The 18,068-nt window shown below is 37.4% G+C and overlaps 4 protein-coding genes across 7 annotated transcripts; 1 reads left to right on the top strand and 3 right to left on the bottom strand.

The window, feature by feature from the left end:
* Positions 1–635: 635 nt before the first annotated feature.
* On the bottom strand, positions 636–6,236 carry LOC147759429 (matrilin-1-like). The gene is made up of 4 exons (XM_086996453.1): positions 4,856–6,236; positions 4,574–4,612; positions 3,093–3,668; positions 636–1,823 (listed from the first exon to the last, which is right to left on the bottom strand). Exons 1-4 carry the CDS (start codon positions 4,914–4,916, stop codon positions 1,213–1,215), a joined length of 1,287 nt encoding a protein of 428 aa, XP_086852579.1. The 5' UTR covers positions 4,917–6,236; the 3' UTR covers positions 636–1,212.
* A 1,448-nt stretch (positions 6,237–7,684) lies between these two features.
* LOC106181625 (uncharacterized) lies at positions 7,685–9,511 on the bottom strand. 2 transcript variants are annotated; one of them, XM_086997943.1, is made up of 5 exons: positions 9,388–9,511; positions 9,168–9,310; positions 8,801–8,907; positions 8,109–8,227; positions 7,685–7,926 (listed from the first exon to the last, which is right to left on the bottom strand). In XM_086997943.1, the coding sequence occupies exons 2-4, from the start codon at positions 9,285–9,287 to the stop codon at positions 8,125–8,127; spliced, it is 330 nt and encodes a 109-aa protein (XP_086854069.1). In that variant the 5' UTR covers positions 9,288–9,310; positions 9,388–9,511; the 3' UTR covers positions 7,685–7,926; positions 8,109–8,124. The 2 variants fall into 2 exon arrangements, with proteins under 2 accessions (XP_086854069.1, XP_086854068.1); XM_086997942.1 differs by having other exon boundaries at positions 9,168–9,290; positions 9,388–9,509.
* A 1,805-nt stretch (positions 9,512–11,316) lies between these two features.
* On the top strand, positions 11,317–14,143 carry LOC106181629 (uncharacterized). Of its 2 annotated transcripts, none has more exons than XM_086998096.1 (5): positions 11,317–11,436; positions 11,535–11,657; positions 12,758–12,864; positions 13,747–13,846; positions 13,986–14,143. In XM_086998096.1, the coding sequence occupies exons 2-5, from the start codon at positions 11,538–11,540 to the stop codon at positions 13,989–13,991; spliced, it is 333 nt and encodes a 110-aa protein (XP_086854222.1). In that variant the 5' UTR covers positions 11,317–11,436; positions 11,535–11,537; the 3' UTR covers positions 13,992–14,143. The 2 variants fall into 2 exon arrangements, with proteins under 2 accessions (XP_086854222.1, XP_013421533.2); XM_013566079.2 differs by having other exon boundaries at positions 11,342–11,436; positions 11,515–11,657.
* Positions 14,144–15,644: 1,501 nt separating this feature from the next.
* Positions 15,645–17,406, bottom strand: LOC106181628 (uncharacterized). 2 transcript variants are annotated; one of them, XM_086997999.1, is made up of 5 exons: positions 17,273–17,406; positions 17,056–17,178; positions 16,577–16,683; positions 16,260–16,371; positions 15,645–15,925 (listed from the first exon to the last, which is right to left on the bottom strand). In XM_086997999.1, the coding sequence occupies exons 2-4, from the start codon at positions 17,173–17,175 to the stop codon at positions 16,269–16,271; spliced, it is 330 nt and encodes a 109-aa protein (XP_086854125.1). In that variant the 5' UTR covers positions 17,176–17,178; positions 17,273–17,406; the 3' UTR covers positions 15,645–15,925; positions 16,260–16,268. The 2 variants fall into 2 exon arrangements, with proteins under 2 accessions (XP_086854125.1, XP_086854126.1); XM_086998000.1 differs by having other exon boundaries at positions 17,056–17,195; positions 17,273–17,378.
* Between the last annotated feature and the right edge of the window lie 662 nt (positions 17,407–18,068).

Raw genomic sequence — 18,068 nt, 5'->3', positions numbered from 1 at the left:
TCCGGTGTTTAAGGACACAGAACCAAAAACTTTGTGGAAGAAACAAACAGATAATAACCCATATTTCCCACATCACGTACACATTTATGTTAACGTATATTGGAAAGATATAATCAACAAGTTGCTGATTAGCCTGTCTAGTATCACGCTGAGATCCATTCTGAATCGTTCATAAAGCTCTACATCACTTAACTGTATTAACATACTGGGAATCACCCCAGTGAGTTTGGGGATAATAAGCTTCACTGTAATTCATTTTTAACGTTAATGTTGACAGTACACAAAATAGTTTTTTTTTTGTCAAGTATATGCAGTATTATCCAATATTTACATGCGAAATTATCACCAATTTTTTAATTCTTAAGATAGTAAGTCAATCGGCTTATTGAACGCTGTTATTAGCTTGATTGATGTGCGACAAATACCAATGTTTTCCGTCTATGTATTATCATTTAACGCGAGTGAAGTACTTCTAATAGTATGTGGATGATCATACAGGATTGGTCAAAGGCTATCCCACCCAATTCCATGTGCTTTTATCTAGAAATGATCACCTCACAGGTGTTAATTGTCATAAACAGTGCTTTTTATTCAGGATACAATATAAAGCATGATAAATGGTTCAGAAAATACAAAATAGTGGTGATAATATCCGTATTTTATGTCATTTATTCAGTTTTATAACATGTACATAGCAGTGTACCCCCTCAATTCCTATGTTTCACGGTGATTCCAACAAAGGCAAGGGAATATTCATTAAATTTAAAAGTCGCCACCAAATGTCATCAAATTTACACACAATCAGCAGTAGGATGTGCTCGTTGAAGGTCACATGTCTAATAGCGAGTGTGCCTACCACGCACTGCAATTATCTGCGGCGTGACAGGCATCAACCAGGGTAAATATTCTGTTTTGTGGAATATTGTCCCTTTCTTCCTAAAGAGAATGGTGGAGTCGGTCCAGATTATTAGGGGGTTGGTTCTCCTCTGCATTGCGTTACACCTTACCTTAACTGCGTCGCTGTTGTGAAAGAAAATGGACTTAATTTTCTATCTATAGTTGATATCAATGCAAAACGTGTGTGGTATATAGTAGCTCACGTATATACGTGCATATCAGTCAATATTGTTAATAGATGGCCGTTAAGATGTAGTAAAAATTGGGCCTACATGATAATCAGTCCTATATAATCAAAACGTTACGCCTATTCTACTACCCGTTTTCTTTTTCTGCTGACTTATCAACTTGAACATCTTCAGCTCGCACCCGTCTCGATTTTTTCTTCATACAACACAAGAAACCAATTATGGCAGCAAGCCACAATAATGCAATCACTGAGACAGTAACCCACATTATAACATCAAAGTCTTGGCTTGGTTTATTAGAATCAATACCAGTTGCCGATTTAATATGATCTGCATTGTTTGCAGTGCCCGGTACAGGCCCGGTAACGGAAGGATAGGATGCAGTAGGTGAGAGTGTGTCGTTTTCACCAGTCACAACAGATTGCAGCGATGAGGTAAAATTATCTATATACTTTGCAGTGCCTTGTGGAGACCCGGTAGCAGATGGATAGGATGCTGTAGGTGAGATTGGGTCGTTCTCACCAGTCACAACAGAAATCGGTGATGAGGTGAAATTATCTAGTGAAGTCCCGGTAGCGGAGGGAAAAATTGCAGTAGGTGGGACTGTGTCGTTCTCACCAGTCACACCAGATTGCGGCAATGAGGTTGTCGTCTGCTGAAAGCTGGTTACATTCAGGCAAGTTGTCTGGTAATGCCTGTACCAGCCGTCGTCTTCTGGTGACGTCATGTTGTTTGTAACTGGAAAGATCAGCATGCGCATGGTGAAAAGTTGGGACCTACATTGTATTTAAATAGTGAAATAAAGCCGCACCTTTTGAAGTATTGAAATACAGCAAAAATTGTAATTTATCATGGAATTAAAAATTGAAAATACAAGATTTAAAAGCAAACGTTTAATAAAAACTCAAATCTAATTTTTTATAACCGAAAATAGATTACTGGAAGCATTTTGTTCCAAAAGAAGCATTGTAAACTAAACAATGGTCTAATACACTGCAGTTGGAAATGTTGAATTAAATCTTATTTCTATATGAAGCATCCCAGCAGGCATAGTTGCGTTGGATCAACGTTGAAAACAGGTTGATACGTTGAATTGCCGTTGATCTACCTAAATTCAACGTAAAATCAACGTTGATCCAGCCACGTCGAAACACTGTCATAATGTGAAGTTGACTCAACGTTGCATTTTGGTCAATGACACAACCTTGCAGTTATGGATTGTAATTTAAAATATTAATTGTTGAAAACGTGATACTTTGTTAATCAATACTGTAACTAAATTTATCAAAATAATAACAAAAGGGTTTTAAAGTAAAGGTGACAGTTGTTTTGTCTTTAGTGAATTAGTGAATTTTCTTAACATGTTATTCAGAAATACATTCCAATGAACTGAATTCCTTGCAAGGTCAGCTAACACTAGGATGAATAAGTTGCTGTAAATGTGATAGGGTTAACAGTTCTTGGTAACCTGTTATAGATAGACAGGTTGAGGTGACTGTGACTTTGTTATATATATATATATATATATATATATATATATATATATATATATATATATATATAAACCTTGGAAATTTAACTGAATGGCCATACATTTATACCCTACATATATTTAGCCATCAAACATGTCCTACTGCTAAACACATCCAGGCTAATTTCCCGCTGGGTGGGGTTGATATAACATTGTTTCTGACGTGGATACAACGTTGTTATCTGAGGTTGACACAATGTTCAAATCCAACGTTTATTCGATGTCTTCCCAACGTTAAAACAACATAAATTGCCCGCTGGGATTGTTTTTTCCTAAAATGGCAGGATATGTACATTGTAATCTAGTTGGTCCAAATACACAAAGAGAACCTACATGTATGGTTCTTCATGTATAGGGTGCAGTGATACATGCATAAGCACGATCAAAATGCTTTTAAGAATTGGTAAATGTTTATAGTAACAACACTGCACTAATGGGCTTATGTCAAACATAAAAAAGTTCGGTAAATGACCTACCTGAACAAAGTGCTTTAGAGAAGTCCTCTGCCAGCTCGCCAAGCTCATCAAACGATACTACATGGAAAGAATGGGTATACGCAGGTGGGCTAACAATCGCTTTCAGTTCTAGAAGTTGGCTTGTCTTGTCGCCGACCCCTATCGCATACACTTCAATACCCTGTTGTTTTGCAGCCAGCGCCTTTTGTACAGTAGTGCAGAATTTGTCGTTCAGCCCCGTAGTTAGGACGACAGCGATTTTACTTGCATTTATTCTTCCTCCTTGAACATGCTCAGGACTAAGAAAAACGGTCTTGGCCAAGTCCAACGCGTTATACGTTTGGCTTTCGAAAGATGTCCCATTGTGTACGTTCACAGTGAGGATTGCTGCCGATACGTAGGGATATAAGTCACCTTTGTCCAGTGTCACATGGCCATTTATTTCCGGTATGAAAGAAATAATAGCGATATTGACGTCACTAGGTCCAATTACGAATGAATCGTTGACCAAATACGCCAAGAACCGTTGGATCTTTGGTGCATCATCTGGGGAGCCAGTAACATCTAACAGGAATGCTATGTCCTTGTTTTTACAAGCTGAAAAAACATTACACGGAGTAACCAATGTGTTTTATTTCTTTCATTAAAGTACAATATTTTCTTTATATTAGAAATAAAAAAATGAAGCAGGGAAGGCCTGTGTGACAGGAATGGTGCTCCGCTAGGAATTGTAGGCCAACGTTCCTCTTTACTTTCTACAGGTGACATTCGTCCCACCTACATTACTAACCCCAACACTCCGACTAACTCTTACACCACATTTCCATAGATTTTTAGATCGATCTATCCCTGTGGGGAGTCTCACTATATTACTGTCAGCTTGGCCGGCTTAAGCGTCTGTCCCGCCTACTAAAAGCTGTAAGGGGGTAATTAACTATGGTGCCCGCTCGGCTGACTGCAATTTAGCTTGAACCCCCAGGGAGTTAGGTCGATCTAAATCTTAATCTCTAGATCGATCTAAATCTCTGGGAAAGCACCCTTACATGTATTAAACATATGGGGCCCATGTAATGTAACTGAGGGTCCGTATAATAGAAAGTCCGCCCTCCATATAGTTATAATGTTTTGGGTTAACCTGACCAAAGTGGGTCTAAATCTAGGGCGAGGCATCCATGTACCAATGAATGGGAATCGGACTCTCTATCATGGGGGACTCTCTGTCACGTTACACCCGGACTTCCAATCCTAGGACTACCGTTCCACTCGGAATAAAGTATATTTTTCCAGAATTTATCGTATTCTGTTATTGTTATACTTGGCGATCAGTTTCTCCCAACATTGTGAAAGTCATAAACGGTTAGCCGAATTTTAGTCGTTCATTCCTTTGTACTCATTGTTTTTTGTAATCATAATTGGGTTTGTCTAATAATGATATGACAGAACTGATCCACAGGTATAGTTTGAGGATATACTTTTATAATTAAAGTAAATTGATTTGTTACCGTCAGTTGTGTGAGGGCTACTCGATGCTCCCCGTGCATCTGAAATAAAAATAATTTGTGGTCATTCTGCTGAATTTGAGCTTTGAATGTCATACTTATATGTAAATTGGATGACCCGAACGAATGGAAAAAATAATCCCTCTTAAATGCGGCTTTGTATATCATAAAGAAAAAACTCCTACATCATAAAACGCTTCTCTTACTTTACATTGAATTCGCTTGAAACACAACCATTTATGTAAATCAGGAATCTTAATTAAATATTCGATCCTCAAATCTCACATTTTTGATAAATCGGCATAAACCACGCCAGATGCAAGGCAATGAAGAACAACCCTCTCATCTCCCTTGTAGCGGTATATTGAAACTGTTGATGTCACCCGGTGCCTTCTTGTGTCTGTTGGATATGGCAGTCTGTGTCGCTGGCATTTAATCTTGTTTTAAATCATGCATCAAGTATAATCAAACACTAGGGGACGTCTTTAAGCACAAAAAGTAAACAGAAGAGCATGTGATTTATCTGCTTTACAAAATTGATTGTTGTTTAATAGATACCGAGGTGATGCGTTCAGATGCACTCATCTTATTGAGGGTACGACTGCCCTGGTGAATTGCGAATTAAAACGCTTATCACACGTCACTACTGAACAATAAGCTAGTGAATGAAATATGGGAAGGGGGTATCGAAACATTGGAAATAGGGGTTTCTTAGAAAATTGTGCTGCCAATTTTATTTAAATAAAAGCAGCTATTTGAGTTTTTAGTCAGTGGGTTCCTCGTTTTCCTGGCATATTCATCTGAAAATAATCCGATTCCAGCAAATACTATGTAGCAAAGTAAAACGACTTAAGGCCCAGTCACAAATCAGTTGCGATGCGTCGGGGATGGGTAAAACCCGGGAAATTTGAACAAAATCTTGAGAGAGATCTCACGATTTTGCACCCGTCGGAGGCGCTCTCCGGACGCCTGCGGGTTGTCGCAGATTTTTTAGACATCGCCACACCCGTCGCGGTCCCCAACTTTGAACTTAAAATTTTAAGATTGCTCGCAAGATTTTTCACCCATTTTGGGCATCCCAGACACAATCTCCGATGACCTACGATGCCCTCCGATTAATCGGAGGCGTCCTCCGAATAATCTAAGACTAGTCGCAAGATATATACACATATACCCAGGGGGGAAAAATTACAAGAAAAGACGCTCGCAGATATCGTCTCCGATCGCCTCCGATGCAATCGGAGGCGATCGGAGGCTAATCCCACGATTTTTCGACAAAACCGGGTCAAAATCCTTGAAAAAATCTCAGACAATGTGACTGCTCCACTTTTATTAGGATTATTGCAAGGATTGTTCAAGGATTCTTATTTTCTACGACGACCCCCGGCCAAAACTAATCCCCGACAGATCGCCGACATTGTGACTGGGCCTTTAATGCACTACAGCGGTGTATCACGTCTGGATTACGTAACAAAGCCGTGGCTTATTGAAAGCAGTATTATCGACTTGATTGATGTGCGATAGATATCGATGTTTTCCGTCTGGGTATTATCCTTTAATAAGAATGAAACACATCTAATAGATGTGTGTGGGGTCGTATATTACAACAGACCACATGTGGAGGGCATGGTTTCCGTTGCTACAAGCATGGCGCACTGTTCATTTTGAGACACATTTGTCGTCTCAATTTTCGGTAATTGTAATGACACATTTAAGTCACAGAGGCATTTTAAGCAACGCATTAGCTGACTCTCATATGTTTCATAAACTTAAAAATTAAACTTTGTTATTGCTTAGATACATTATATGAACATGCAAACGGTGATTCGGCAAATGAAATTAAGGTCTTGAATCGAAATGAAGCCACATTTATTTGATTGTGCGAATACACTTCCTTTTATGCTATTCATTTTATAGTGTAGTATGAAATATTTTTAATTTACAATGCGCGTTCTCCATCAGATTTTCATGATACTTATAGCCATGCTATGTTAAGTTGTGTCCACGCGATATCTTTCTCCTATAAAGAAGTTGGAGGCTAATTAAATGAATTGGTACTTTGGAATATAGATAAATATGTTTGCACAGGTTCAAGTTTGATCCAAGCTCTGATACTAGGATGACAATTTCCCTCTATACTAGATGACAAATTGGACCAATATATGACAACGAAAGTGATACTGAAAGATAAATCATCCCTGAAGCGATTACATAATACAGTTTAAAGGTGACCCAGTTCCTTTATACTGTCCCCCACTGGTGTTGTTGATTAGAAAATCACGCTCTTCCAAACAGTTAAAACAAGATTAGTCATAAAATAATAGCAAAAGTGTGACTAATTTTTATGAACTCTGCTAAAGGAATAAGAATAATAATGATCTGAAACAAGCAACAAATACACAAATGAAATTTAAATGTTTGTCACTCTTTCTCTTGAGTGGCTCACTATCTACGAAACATACAGTATCTAAAAAGTGGTTTATTCCTATTTGAATAGTTGTGTCACTTGTGTGAGATAACAAACAATTAAAGTTCGGTTGGGGAATGAATTAGCCAATTTAACTTGCTTGCTTTGAACCATCAAATCTGATTTAAGAATCGAGAAAAATGTTTGCTTACGTACATCATACTACCCGTTCACTGCGCTTGGCAGATTGTCTTTGCAAAAAAAAGTTTCTTAACTGATACAATGTGTACCGGTACACTTTTTCATCCGGTGGTACACTTTACGGATGCGATCTACAACGGTTCACTTGCTATATCAAGTGCAAAATCTATATGATATAGCCTGTGTCGGTGTAACGTGACAGAGAGTCCCCATAATAGAGAGTCCATTCTCCATTCATTTGTACAGGTGAGCCTCGCCCTAGATTTTGACCCACTTAGGTCAGACTAACCCTAACCATTATAACTATATGGAGGGCGGACTTTCTGTTACAAGGACCCTCAGTTATGTAAAACCGGTGCCCTTTTCACTTTTAGTGGTGATTTTGACTGATTATTCATATCAATCATCAATATTTTCAACGATCAAATCTGTTTTTTTTTTTCATTTCTGTTTTTTTTTTTCGATTTTACTTCCCCATTGACTCACATAAAAGCACAACAATCAAACCCTTTAAAAGACCTGTATTTCCTGTTAAAGTCGCAAACAACATCTCACAAAATCATTGAAAAATACGGCAGATGGTGTAACATTTTATCAAAACTGAGTATTAATTTGAGTGAAAATCAAAAATGAAAGGAATTCAAAGAATACCAATTGAATACCAATTGCAATTATTATACTCGACAGCATGAATTTATTTTGTCTGAATATCGCTATGTATCTTCTGAGCTTCTTTCATCTCTGCAATCTAACATTGGAAAAAAAAAAACAAGTTAAACATCACAAAGTACGTGTTTCACCAAATTAAATGACAGCTTAAGATCAACCTGCCTCCAAAAAAGTGACTGGTTCAGCAAACAGGCGCAACTCAGCGATTACAATGTTTTAAGTCACATTTTCCAAAAAAAAAGAACGGTATAAGAACATTACCCCATGTAGATGTGCATCAATTAAGGTATGTATCTCTAGCGACAATACCTCCACCGGTCCCATCTTCCACAGACCTTTTGTTTAGGCATTCGCATTTTCGGTAATAGCCGTGCCAGAAACTGAAAAAAAAAAAACAGTCATACCCAAACTTCAGATTATATATATATATATATATATATATATATATATATATATATATATATATATATATGTTTTTTTTTGTTTGTTTTGTTTTTACTGTGGTCAATGAACATACCAGTAAATGACTAAAATTAATCTATTTGAAAGCCATTCTTCTTCCCGGGATCATTGATATATTATGTCCATTCGATCATTGTACATGTATACAAGCCACGGTGCGTGACGACGGTCTGCAATGATTCGTCCTGTTCCATTTTTATCCATGTTTCTGTGTCTTTGAATAAGTATCATTTGAAAAAAAATGTACGCATTGAAAACAATACCTTATGAACTAATCCAGCACAAACACAAAACTTTAGCAGAAAGTTAATTGTGGTAACGCTCTAAATACGTTCTGTGTTTGCTGGGAACCATGGTCACATAAGGATACCTGTTTCACAGTAATTTGCAATTTGAAGTCCTATGTCATTTATAAGTATGTTCATCCTATAGGAAGGCCTATCAAGATTTACAGGAGTTTAAAGATAGGATGGAAACGAAGAGATACATACGGCGGACGATGCCAGTCGCTGTACCAGGGGTTGCAGTCCTTTCTGCAGCCTCCATCACAAGCACAGCCGAATATGTTACACTTCCCATATCCACAATATGGAGTGGTCTGAAACAGAATATTCGCTTTTGAGGTGTGAACCTGATTACTTTGAACATATGTAAGTATTTTAAAGTGCTTAGCTTCTGTTTGTTTTTGGTCTCTTCTCACCAATCACCAAGAATTCCTGAATCACGTTTCACGCACAATATCGGGCTCAAACAACGCATCACGCTCGAAAGATGAGGCCAATCACGCTGATCGCAAAAGGTATTCCCTACACTCAGAAACAACTGTGTGCTTGGCATATAGCATAAAATGCGTCTTACCTCAGTACAGTCCGCACACCACCCGGCCTTGTCTTCTTTACAACACACAGCTTGAGCTTCCTCTATAACAGTGGCTATCACGAAGACAGCAACAAATATGGTGACAACAGATGCTGCCATCTTCTGGAATTACAGAATTGGTGCTAAGATATTGAAATAAAGAATCAAACACTTATTGCTTTTTGTTCTCTATACTGTTCGATAAGCAAAATAACCTCACCACTATCCAACTTCCCAAACCGGTCTACAGCACACACCTTTACCCCTGAACTGATGTCGGTAGACTGAACAGGAGTGGTTTCGTAAGTCCCGTATAACTGAGCTTCCGCAGCTCTGTGCGTGTCTTTGATGTTGAATCAACAAAAAGGTGAGAACAATCAATTGGTGGTAAAGTACAAAAAGATCGATATGAAAGAGGAGTGCTTTGTGAAATCTGTCAATGGAACATCTAACATTTGAGAGTAAAATTATTAAAATTGCACACCTATCTGAGTATAGCGTGCTTTTTTTGTCCACAGGCAGATTAATGCAGAAATGGATAAAATGTGTTTATTGCTAATATTTTACCGACCGACGACACCCCACAGCAAAGTCGCTTTGGTATTCTGGCCCCGGTTTCACAAAAAAAAAAAAAAAAAAAAAAAAAAAAAAAAAAAAAAAAAAAAAAAAAAAAAAAAAACTTTAGTCAGGTTCCCTGGCTAAGAACTTAATTACCAAGGTTACACGGTCACATGGGCACAAACTACCTTATCAGGAGCAGTGTAACAGCACCCTCATGGAAATCCTAGTCAACTGAACCAGGGAACTGACTTAAGTTTTTGTGAAACTGGTGTCCTCCTAACATTCATGGTCATTTTGAGAAAATACACTTAGTACCCAAAACAAATATATATATATATCATAACGGTATTTAAGATATGGGAAACACTGATTAACAAACTGAATCCGAACAGAGGTATCAACTCTCAAAATGCGCACAGATTAAAAAAAAAACTTTAGTCAGGCTCCCTGGCTAAGAACTTAATTACCAAGGTAACATGGTCACATGGACACATATTACACCTATCAGGAGTAGTGTTACAGCACTCTTATGGAAATCCTAGTCAACTAAACCAGGGACCGACTTAAGTTTTTTTGTGAAACTGGGATGTGTACTTTAATGCGAAAGCGTTAAATCTATCTGTATATTTTGGAGACAAAAGTAATTATGCATTATAAAAATGTATGATATGGGCAATATCGTGATCACACATGCAGATCATTTTACTTCCAAGCACCCAAATTGACAAACATTTGTTTTAGTTTACCAATTATCTTTAATATCATATTTCTCCATGTTTTTCTTTTATTTTCATATGAATGAAACTGTTTTATACAGGTTACCTGTTAAGCCTGCAGACGCTTTGCACTTCAATTCTAATATCCATGTGTCCTGGTAGGTTTTATGCCTTATGTTATTTGATAGGTAATTTCTTTTCACTGAATTAAGATGTTTGTCCAAGTTAAACACTATTTTTTATTTATGCTATAATGTTTCCGTCTATTTATAGGCCAGCAGATACACATATTTACAGAATTCTAACTGTATTACATGTATGCAAGACAAAAATTCACCTTACGCAACCTTCAAATTAATATCTAACCTAATACCCATATTTAGTACAAATTGTGTTTTTAAAATCTTACCCACGACATGTGATCCGTTTTACTTAACAACGAAATCAATGTTCATGGATGCGAGGAGAACACCGGAGTACCAAAGAGACTTTGCTTTGGGGTAACATCGGTATAATATTAACAATAAATACATTTTGTCAATTTCTGAATTCAAAAAAAAAAAAAAAAAAAAAAGCGATCTCCAGATGGAGGAGAACACCGGAGTACCAAAGAGACTTTGCTTTGGGGTAACATCGGTATAATATTACCAATAAATACATTTTGTCAATTTCTGAATTCAAAAAAAAAAAAAAAAAAGCGATCTCCAGATGGATATGTCGCTTTTATAAATTTACACGAAAATATTTGATGTCTCATTGTCAGATCTATTTCACAAAGCAGTCCTCTTTCATAGCGATCTTTTTGAAGATCTATGTTACCACCAACTGATTGTACTCACCTTTTTTTACTTGTTGAAACAACATCAAAGGCACAAGCAGAGCTGTGGAAGCTCAGTTATACGGGACCTACGGAACCGCTCTTATTCAGTCTCTCTACATCAAGCCAGCGGCAAAGGTGTGTACAGTAGACCGGTCCGAGACGTTAGAAAGCGGTGAGATTATTTTTGTTTATCTAAAAGTGAAGCAATAATAACAATTAGTGTTTAATTCTTAACTTAAATATGACTTAGTATCAATTCTGTAACTCCAGAAGATGGCAGCATCTGTTGTCACCATATTCGTTGCTGTCTTCGTGATAGCCACTATAGTTAATGAAGCCAAGGCAGCTTGTTGTAAAGAGGATAAGTCCGGGTGGTGTATAGACTGCACTGAGGTAAGAGGCAATTTGTTGCCCCTATTTAACACCGACTAGGGATTCCACGAACCGCCAAGAATGTCTTAATCCCGCGATTCTTAGTTAAACCGTGATAAAATCTTAAAAATCTTAACCGATTCTTATTTATAATCAGTCAGTACTTTCAAATCTTTGGAAGATCGTGTAACCGGCACAAAAGTACCATATCAGTCTTCTGTTTATCACCAGTTAATGTTCATACTGCAGTACTAGGGCCACTATATAATAGCTACTCTATGTTGAACATCCGTTTTGGAAGTGAAGCCCAAGCATGGACAATATTTCTACAGAACTGTGCAAAATTTCACGCTTCCTTATGATTTCTAAAATTCATTAGTTCCTGGCGGTTATCTGGAATTCGAGCTTGGTGTGGAATGGGGAAATATGCCAAGCACATGATTTATACTGTTTAAGGTTGTAAATTTAGAAAGAGACAAAGAACGTGCACGAGTAGAAAACAACATTGCCTTGCTTTCTCGACATGAAGCGGTTTGATCCAAATTAATATGGAGTCATTCAAATATCCAACATGTATTTATGTTGAATTGTTCCAGAAAATGTATATCCATGAAAATAACGGATTCTCCCTTTTTGTGCTGACCCTCCTTTTTTGCCGACACCACCATATCATTCCCATCATGAAATTAAAATTTTGGATTTTGGCCAGCTGAACCATAGTTCTTAACCGTACCAAATGGCATCGTTTGTCCACAAAAAAAAAAAAAAAAAAAAAAAAAAAAAAAAAAAAAAAAAAAAAAACGGACCCCCTTCCTGGATCCTCCCCTTAAAAACATAATATAAATAACCTTTTCAATTATCTTGCCAGGTTGTTAAGCATGAATTGTAAAGCTGAGGTTTTTAGCCATAGTTAGATATCCATATCATTAAAAAAAGACTTGAATTAACGAGAGTTCAATAACATGTACCGTAAAGTATTTCTCACCATCGACTTGAATTGGTGAATCTGTTTGAATTGCGTAAAATTGTCACTTGTTTTCTTCATGTGCATTTAAAACATTTACATCTGCCCGCTTGAAATTATTCTGGATCACTATTCAACAGCGACTGTTTTGTTTCAGAGCACTCCATATTGTGGGTACGGGAAGTGTAACATTTTTGGCTGTGCTTGCGATGGAGGCTGCAGAAAGGACTGCAACCCCTGGTACAGCGATTGGCATCGTCCGCCGTATGTATCTGTTCATTTTCCTCTTGAACTCCTGTCATTCTCGACAGTCCTCCCAGAGACGCTAAACATACTTTTAAAAAGCCTTTCAAACCCCCTCTACACTGGACAGCGTCCTTTCTGCGGCCCGTAGTACGACCCCGTTTAAGAATAAAAACAAATGACACTTTACGTGCCGTCAACTGGCCGATCATTTTATCACTTTGCAACCAAAGAGATGTCAGTTTCATGGTCGCACGAAGGACACAGAAATGACGCCGTTCAATGTAAAGGGGGCTTAAGGAGTCAATTGTCAATGCGACACAGCTACCTGAAATTGCTCCGATAAATGAGGTTGATTACTTCTCAGTAGAAGAAGACCCCGGCGGAGAGTGTACCTTAAATTATGTTACAGGAATACATAGGGCGCATTCAGAGTCACACACCACATTACCGGTAGCTGGGTCGGTCCATCTTTGCAGGAAAATTCTGACTGAAGTGCAATCAGTCGAATCATTTTTATCTGCAAGCGATAGTTAATAACCCTCTCTCTGCTCGAGGCGTGTATGACAATTAAGCTGATTCCACTGATTGCGATTTAGCGAGAATCCCCCGTAGAGTTGGTCCGACCCAGCTAGTACGATGTGTGCATCTGAATGCGGTCAAAGTGAGATATGCAACAGTTCGCACGAGTTACGTTGCCAACATCTGCCCATGGTTCCGTATCAGCTCCAGCGTTTTTTTTTTTTTTTAAACAGCGCACACATCAAGTTAACAATTGTTCAAGAAGAGAAATGGCTATCAACGTGTTACAGTTGCACGTACATTATTTTACCATTTTGCTTATAATTCAAACAAAAGACAACATTTTTTTTATAGTTTTTAATGGCCTAAATTACATATCAGTTTCAGGTACGGCTATTACCGAAAGTGCGAATGCCTTAACAAGAGATCAGTGAAAGATGTGCCCCAAGGCGGTATTGTCGCTAAACGCAGACGCAGACGGGTAAATGACTGCTACTATTTTTACTCCTCTTTCGGATTCATTTTAAATGTAGCACATATCCAGTTATCACTTTAAGCATGCCATGCCATTCTTTAACTTGGTCTTACCCGTATTTCGTGAATTTTTATTTGTGTTTCAGGTATGATCAAATTCCAAGAGGTGATTGTCAAGAAGACAAGAATCTTAGCAGACAAAGTTATTTTCGGTTTATTAAAGAGTCCTCTTGTTGAGTATACCAATATTCTCTTGATTTATCTAATTGTCAATTTTAATTGCTACAATTAAAATGCATTTCACAACATTATACACTGTCTAGAGTTTTATTTTAGATTTATTTTTTTTAGTTTAAAGACAGGATTTTGTAGCAAGGTGTTATTTCCAGGTTTAAATGAAGAACAGAATTTTGTAGCATTGTGACTTAGTGGTGTTGAATGGAAAATAATTTAAACGTTGCTAATATTGATCAAAATTTAATAACGCCTGCAAAACTTGCACTTTTTCATGCGGCAAGACTTCAACTCCATGCCTTTTCTAACAGTAATCGAATTTCCATATACATGTAGTTCTTTCGCAAAGATATTATACCAGTATATATTGTCAACGAGAAAAATCTTTTCGTCAAAGTGGCATCGCTCCTATAATAACTAAATCAACGTGTTTTCTCTTTGATTCTTAAGTGGGGAAAACACAAGTTTTTGTTTTGACCACAGTGCTTCAAAATAACCGAAGTTACACGTTAGACTGGTCACTGTATTTAGTGAGAAAACCATCGTCTCACTTCTTCAGTAAAGTACTGATACGCTTGAGTGATTTTAGACAATGGCTAGTTTTAGATTTTCAAATATTTTCTCTGAACACGAATTGGGACAAAAGTCTTGTAAAATAAATTGTTAACAACCAATGCTTGTGGCCACTGGAATCAGAAAACCAACCTTAACCAACTATTGCATGGAAAATGTAAAATTCCCACCATAGACAAAAAAGCTTGTATTTTCTTTTTTGGCTAGTGCAGTTGTGCATCCTTTATTCTATGTTCTGGATGAAAAACACCTGTATTTAAACTAAATGGTAATTTAAGCCATGAAATAGCTAAAGCCCTTAAGAAGGGGTATTAAATTTCACACAATCAATATCATATTTGAAGACATACACCATGAAAAGTATTTTTTATGATAACTTGTCACCTTAAGTGAGACGCTCCCACTCAATACGCGTACGCAGCTGTGTGCACAGGCAAGAACATGTAAGAACTATATATTCTATGTGGAGAAGTAGGGGGTAAACATCCCAAAAAAGAAAAGAAAGAGCGAAGAGTATTTTTAGTTTTGTATAATATTTGAATGACTTAAAGGTGTATATTAAGCCCAAAGACGTTTACCGTATGTCAAATCATTGCCATTACAAAACCCAGAAAGTGATATTCCATTTAATTTCATTTTGTAAAACTTGAAGAAAAAGTCACTGGATTTCATTTTATCATTAATTTTCTGTTTACTTTCCCTTTCATTACGAGCTGAAGTAGGGTGGAATGGGTTGTTAGGTTGGTCAATAATAACATCATTTAGTGTTAGAGAAGATAGTGGATTCGATTGTGAATAAGACAGCTCTAGGTCAAACATTGTTACTGTTGGTTGTTATTGGAAAAGACACTAGGTTGAAGGTGTTTAATTCTCGACAGGTTCATACTCAAATGGCAACTCATTTAGGTAATATCAAATTTTAGATCAACATATTGAGAGATTAAGTTTATCTTTTAATTATCACGATTAATGACTCACACATAAGCAAAAACAGAAGTGTCAGAAAGTTCTGTATTTCAGTTAAAATTGCAAATATCATCTCACAAAATCACGAATTTGATTTGAAATAGAAATAAATATTTATTTAGGCAAAATGTGCACATGCCGGTAAAGCAAAGTAATATGATGTGTGAAAACCGAAAAAGGAAAGTTCGCATAAACACCAACAAATCACCATTATATTCATTTACTCGACAACGTGAGGCTTTTTTTATTTGAATATTAATACCAATCAGAGCTTCTTTCCTCTTATCAATTAGACCTTGGAATTTGAGCATATCTGAAACACAAGTGCATTTTTACAAAAAACTCGCAAACAATCACGAGATTAAATATATAATGACATAAAATAACACTTTAAAAGTAACCTAGCTGCCCCTGCGGTGTTGGATCGATCTCCATTGTTTCATTGGAAATATGCACTTATTTAGAAGATTGTGAAACTGACGACTATCGCTGTACCACTGAACAAAACATTTTGTGTGTGTGTGTGTGTGTGTGTGTGTGTGTGTGTGTGTGTGTGGCATCAGTGTGGTATATAATAGGCACACGGTTGCAGATTGCCTTTTAAATGGAGTCGAAAGAAAAAAAAAACAATCGTGTGGGTCCCTCACCTGTTTGCATCAATTAAGGTATGTATCTCTAGCGACAATACCTCCACCGGTCCTATCTTCCACAGATCTCTTGTTTAAGCATTCGCATTTTCGGTAATAGCCTTTCATGAAACTGAAATAGTGAACTTCATTCTTAAAACTCCTTCCTGTCTTCTTTTAAGCAATGATCAACGAAAGCTATATCTGAGAATTTCTCAAACGCATTAACGGAGCAAACTTGCGGTGTACTGTTTTATAACAATTGGCAAATCTAAAGCTTTTTTATATGATATCTTGGTAGGAGTTCAAAAATAGGAAGGAAACAGTTAGATACATACGGTGGTTGATTCCAATCGCTGTACCAGGGGTTGCAGTCCTTTCTGCAGCCTCCGTCGCAAGCACAGCCGAATATATTACACTTCCCATATCCACAATATGGAGTGTTCTAAAACAGAATGGTCGCTGTTTACAGCTGAACGAAATTATTTCATCGTGTGCCCGTGTTCGTTTAATCATTTAAATCGTAAAACCTTATTATAGATAGAATCTTTTTCCATCAGAAACGCGCCTTTTTTAGGACCCCCAGCAAGAGCTTTTTGCCTATCATCATATAGGCCTTTTTCTGTCTATACCTTTTTTGCAGTTTGATGGACTGCATGTTCACAAACCGTCTGATGGTGAGATAGCAAGACGATGTTGTTGTCTGCGCAGAGTATTACGTTCTGCTTTACGCCTTATACCGGAAACACAAGGCCTTATACCAGTACAATGACAGTAACTATCGTGTGTATGGTATGTAAGAGGTAAGGTATCTCACCTCAGTACAGTCTGCACACCATCCGACTTTGTCAGCTCTACAACAAGCTGCCTGAGCTTCTTTAACGACAGTGGCTATGACGAAAACAGCAACCAGAATGGTGACAAGAGATCCTGTCATCGTCTGGAAATATAAGATAACTACTAACGTATCAAAATGCAGGATTAAACGCTATTAGCGGTTGGGTTTTCTGCGATATTCGAGTAAGAAAACTCACCTATTATGAAATAACGCTTCCAACTAGTCGACTATCGAAGTCTACTACGCACACCTTAGCTCCTGCACCGTTGTAGCAAGACTGAGTAGCGGCGGTGGTGTAGGTCCTGTATAACTGATATTCCGTACCTCTGTGTGCGTGTGTCATTGATGCTGTATCAACAAGCGCGACAGCTTATTAAATCTTCAAAATGATTGACATCAAAGAGGAATGCCTTTGCGAAAAAGATCAGAGAATTTGGCTTCTATCATTTTGGACTAATATTGTAAAAACCGCATGTCTATTTGAAGATTGCCTGATTAGCATCACGCTGAGTGCCATTTTGAAGCGTTCATAAAGCTCTACATCATCATAAACATTGGAAGGATGAACCATTTTCTTGACAACACGTACAAGTATCCACCTTAAAGCTCGCCGATAATTTTCATCAAACTCTCTGTGTATCAGCTTAGCCGTCTTGGAAAACAAGCTAACACGGACATTCTCAACCTCCATGGCATACGAATATTCGCCACTAAGTTAAGTCTAACGTTACAGCCGTCAAGTGTTTTGCGCATTCTCTGTACAGACCAAAAGCAGAAAATAAAGATGCACAAAATAGGTCATTTAATTTTTATGCAATGATAAATAATGTTTATAACAGCACAGTCAATCAACATCAAAATTTAATAACGCACAGCAGGTAACATGGATAATAAGAATATAGCAGCAGGCCCATGAGAGTTCAAACTCACATACGGAAAACTCCAATATGTGAATTATGATACAAGTGCACAAAATAATATTTCATAAAGCT

The sequence above is a fragment of the Lingula anatina genome, chromosome 10, assembly GCF_051362555.1.
Source record: "Lingula anatina isolate TDL-2025a chromosome 10, LinAna3.0, whole genome shotgun sequence".
NCBI classification, from domain to species: domain Eukaryota; kingdom Metazoa; phylum Brachiopoda; class Lingulata; order Lingulida; family Lingulidae; genus Lingula; species Lingula anatina.
The sequence above is the reverse complement of the archived record's forward strand: the minus strand, read 5'-3'. Positions and strand labels throughout refer to the sequence as shown.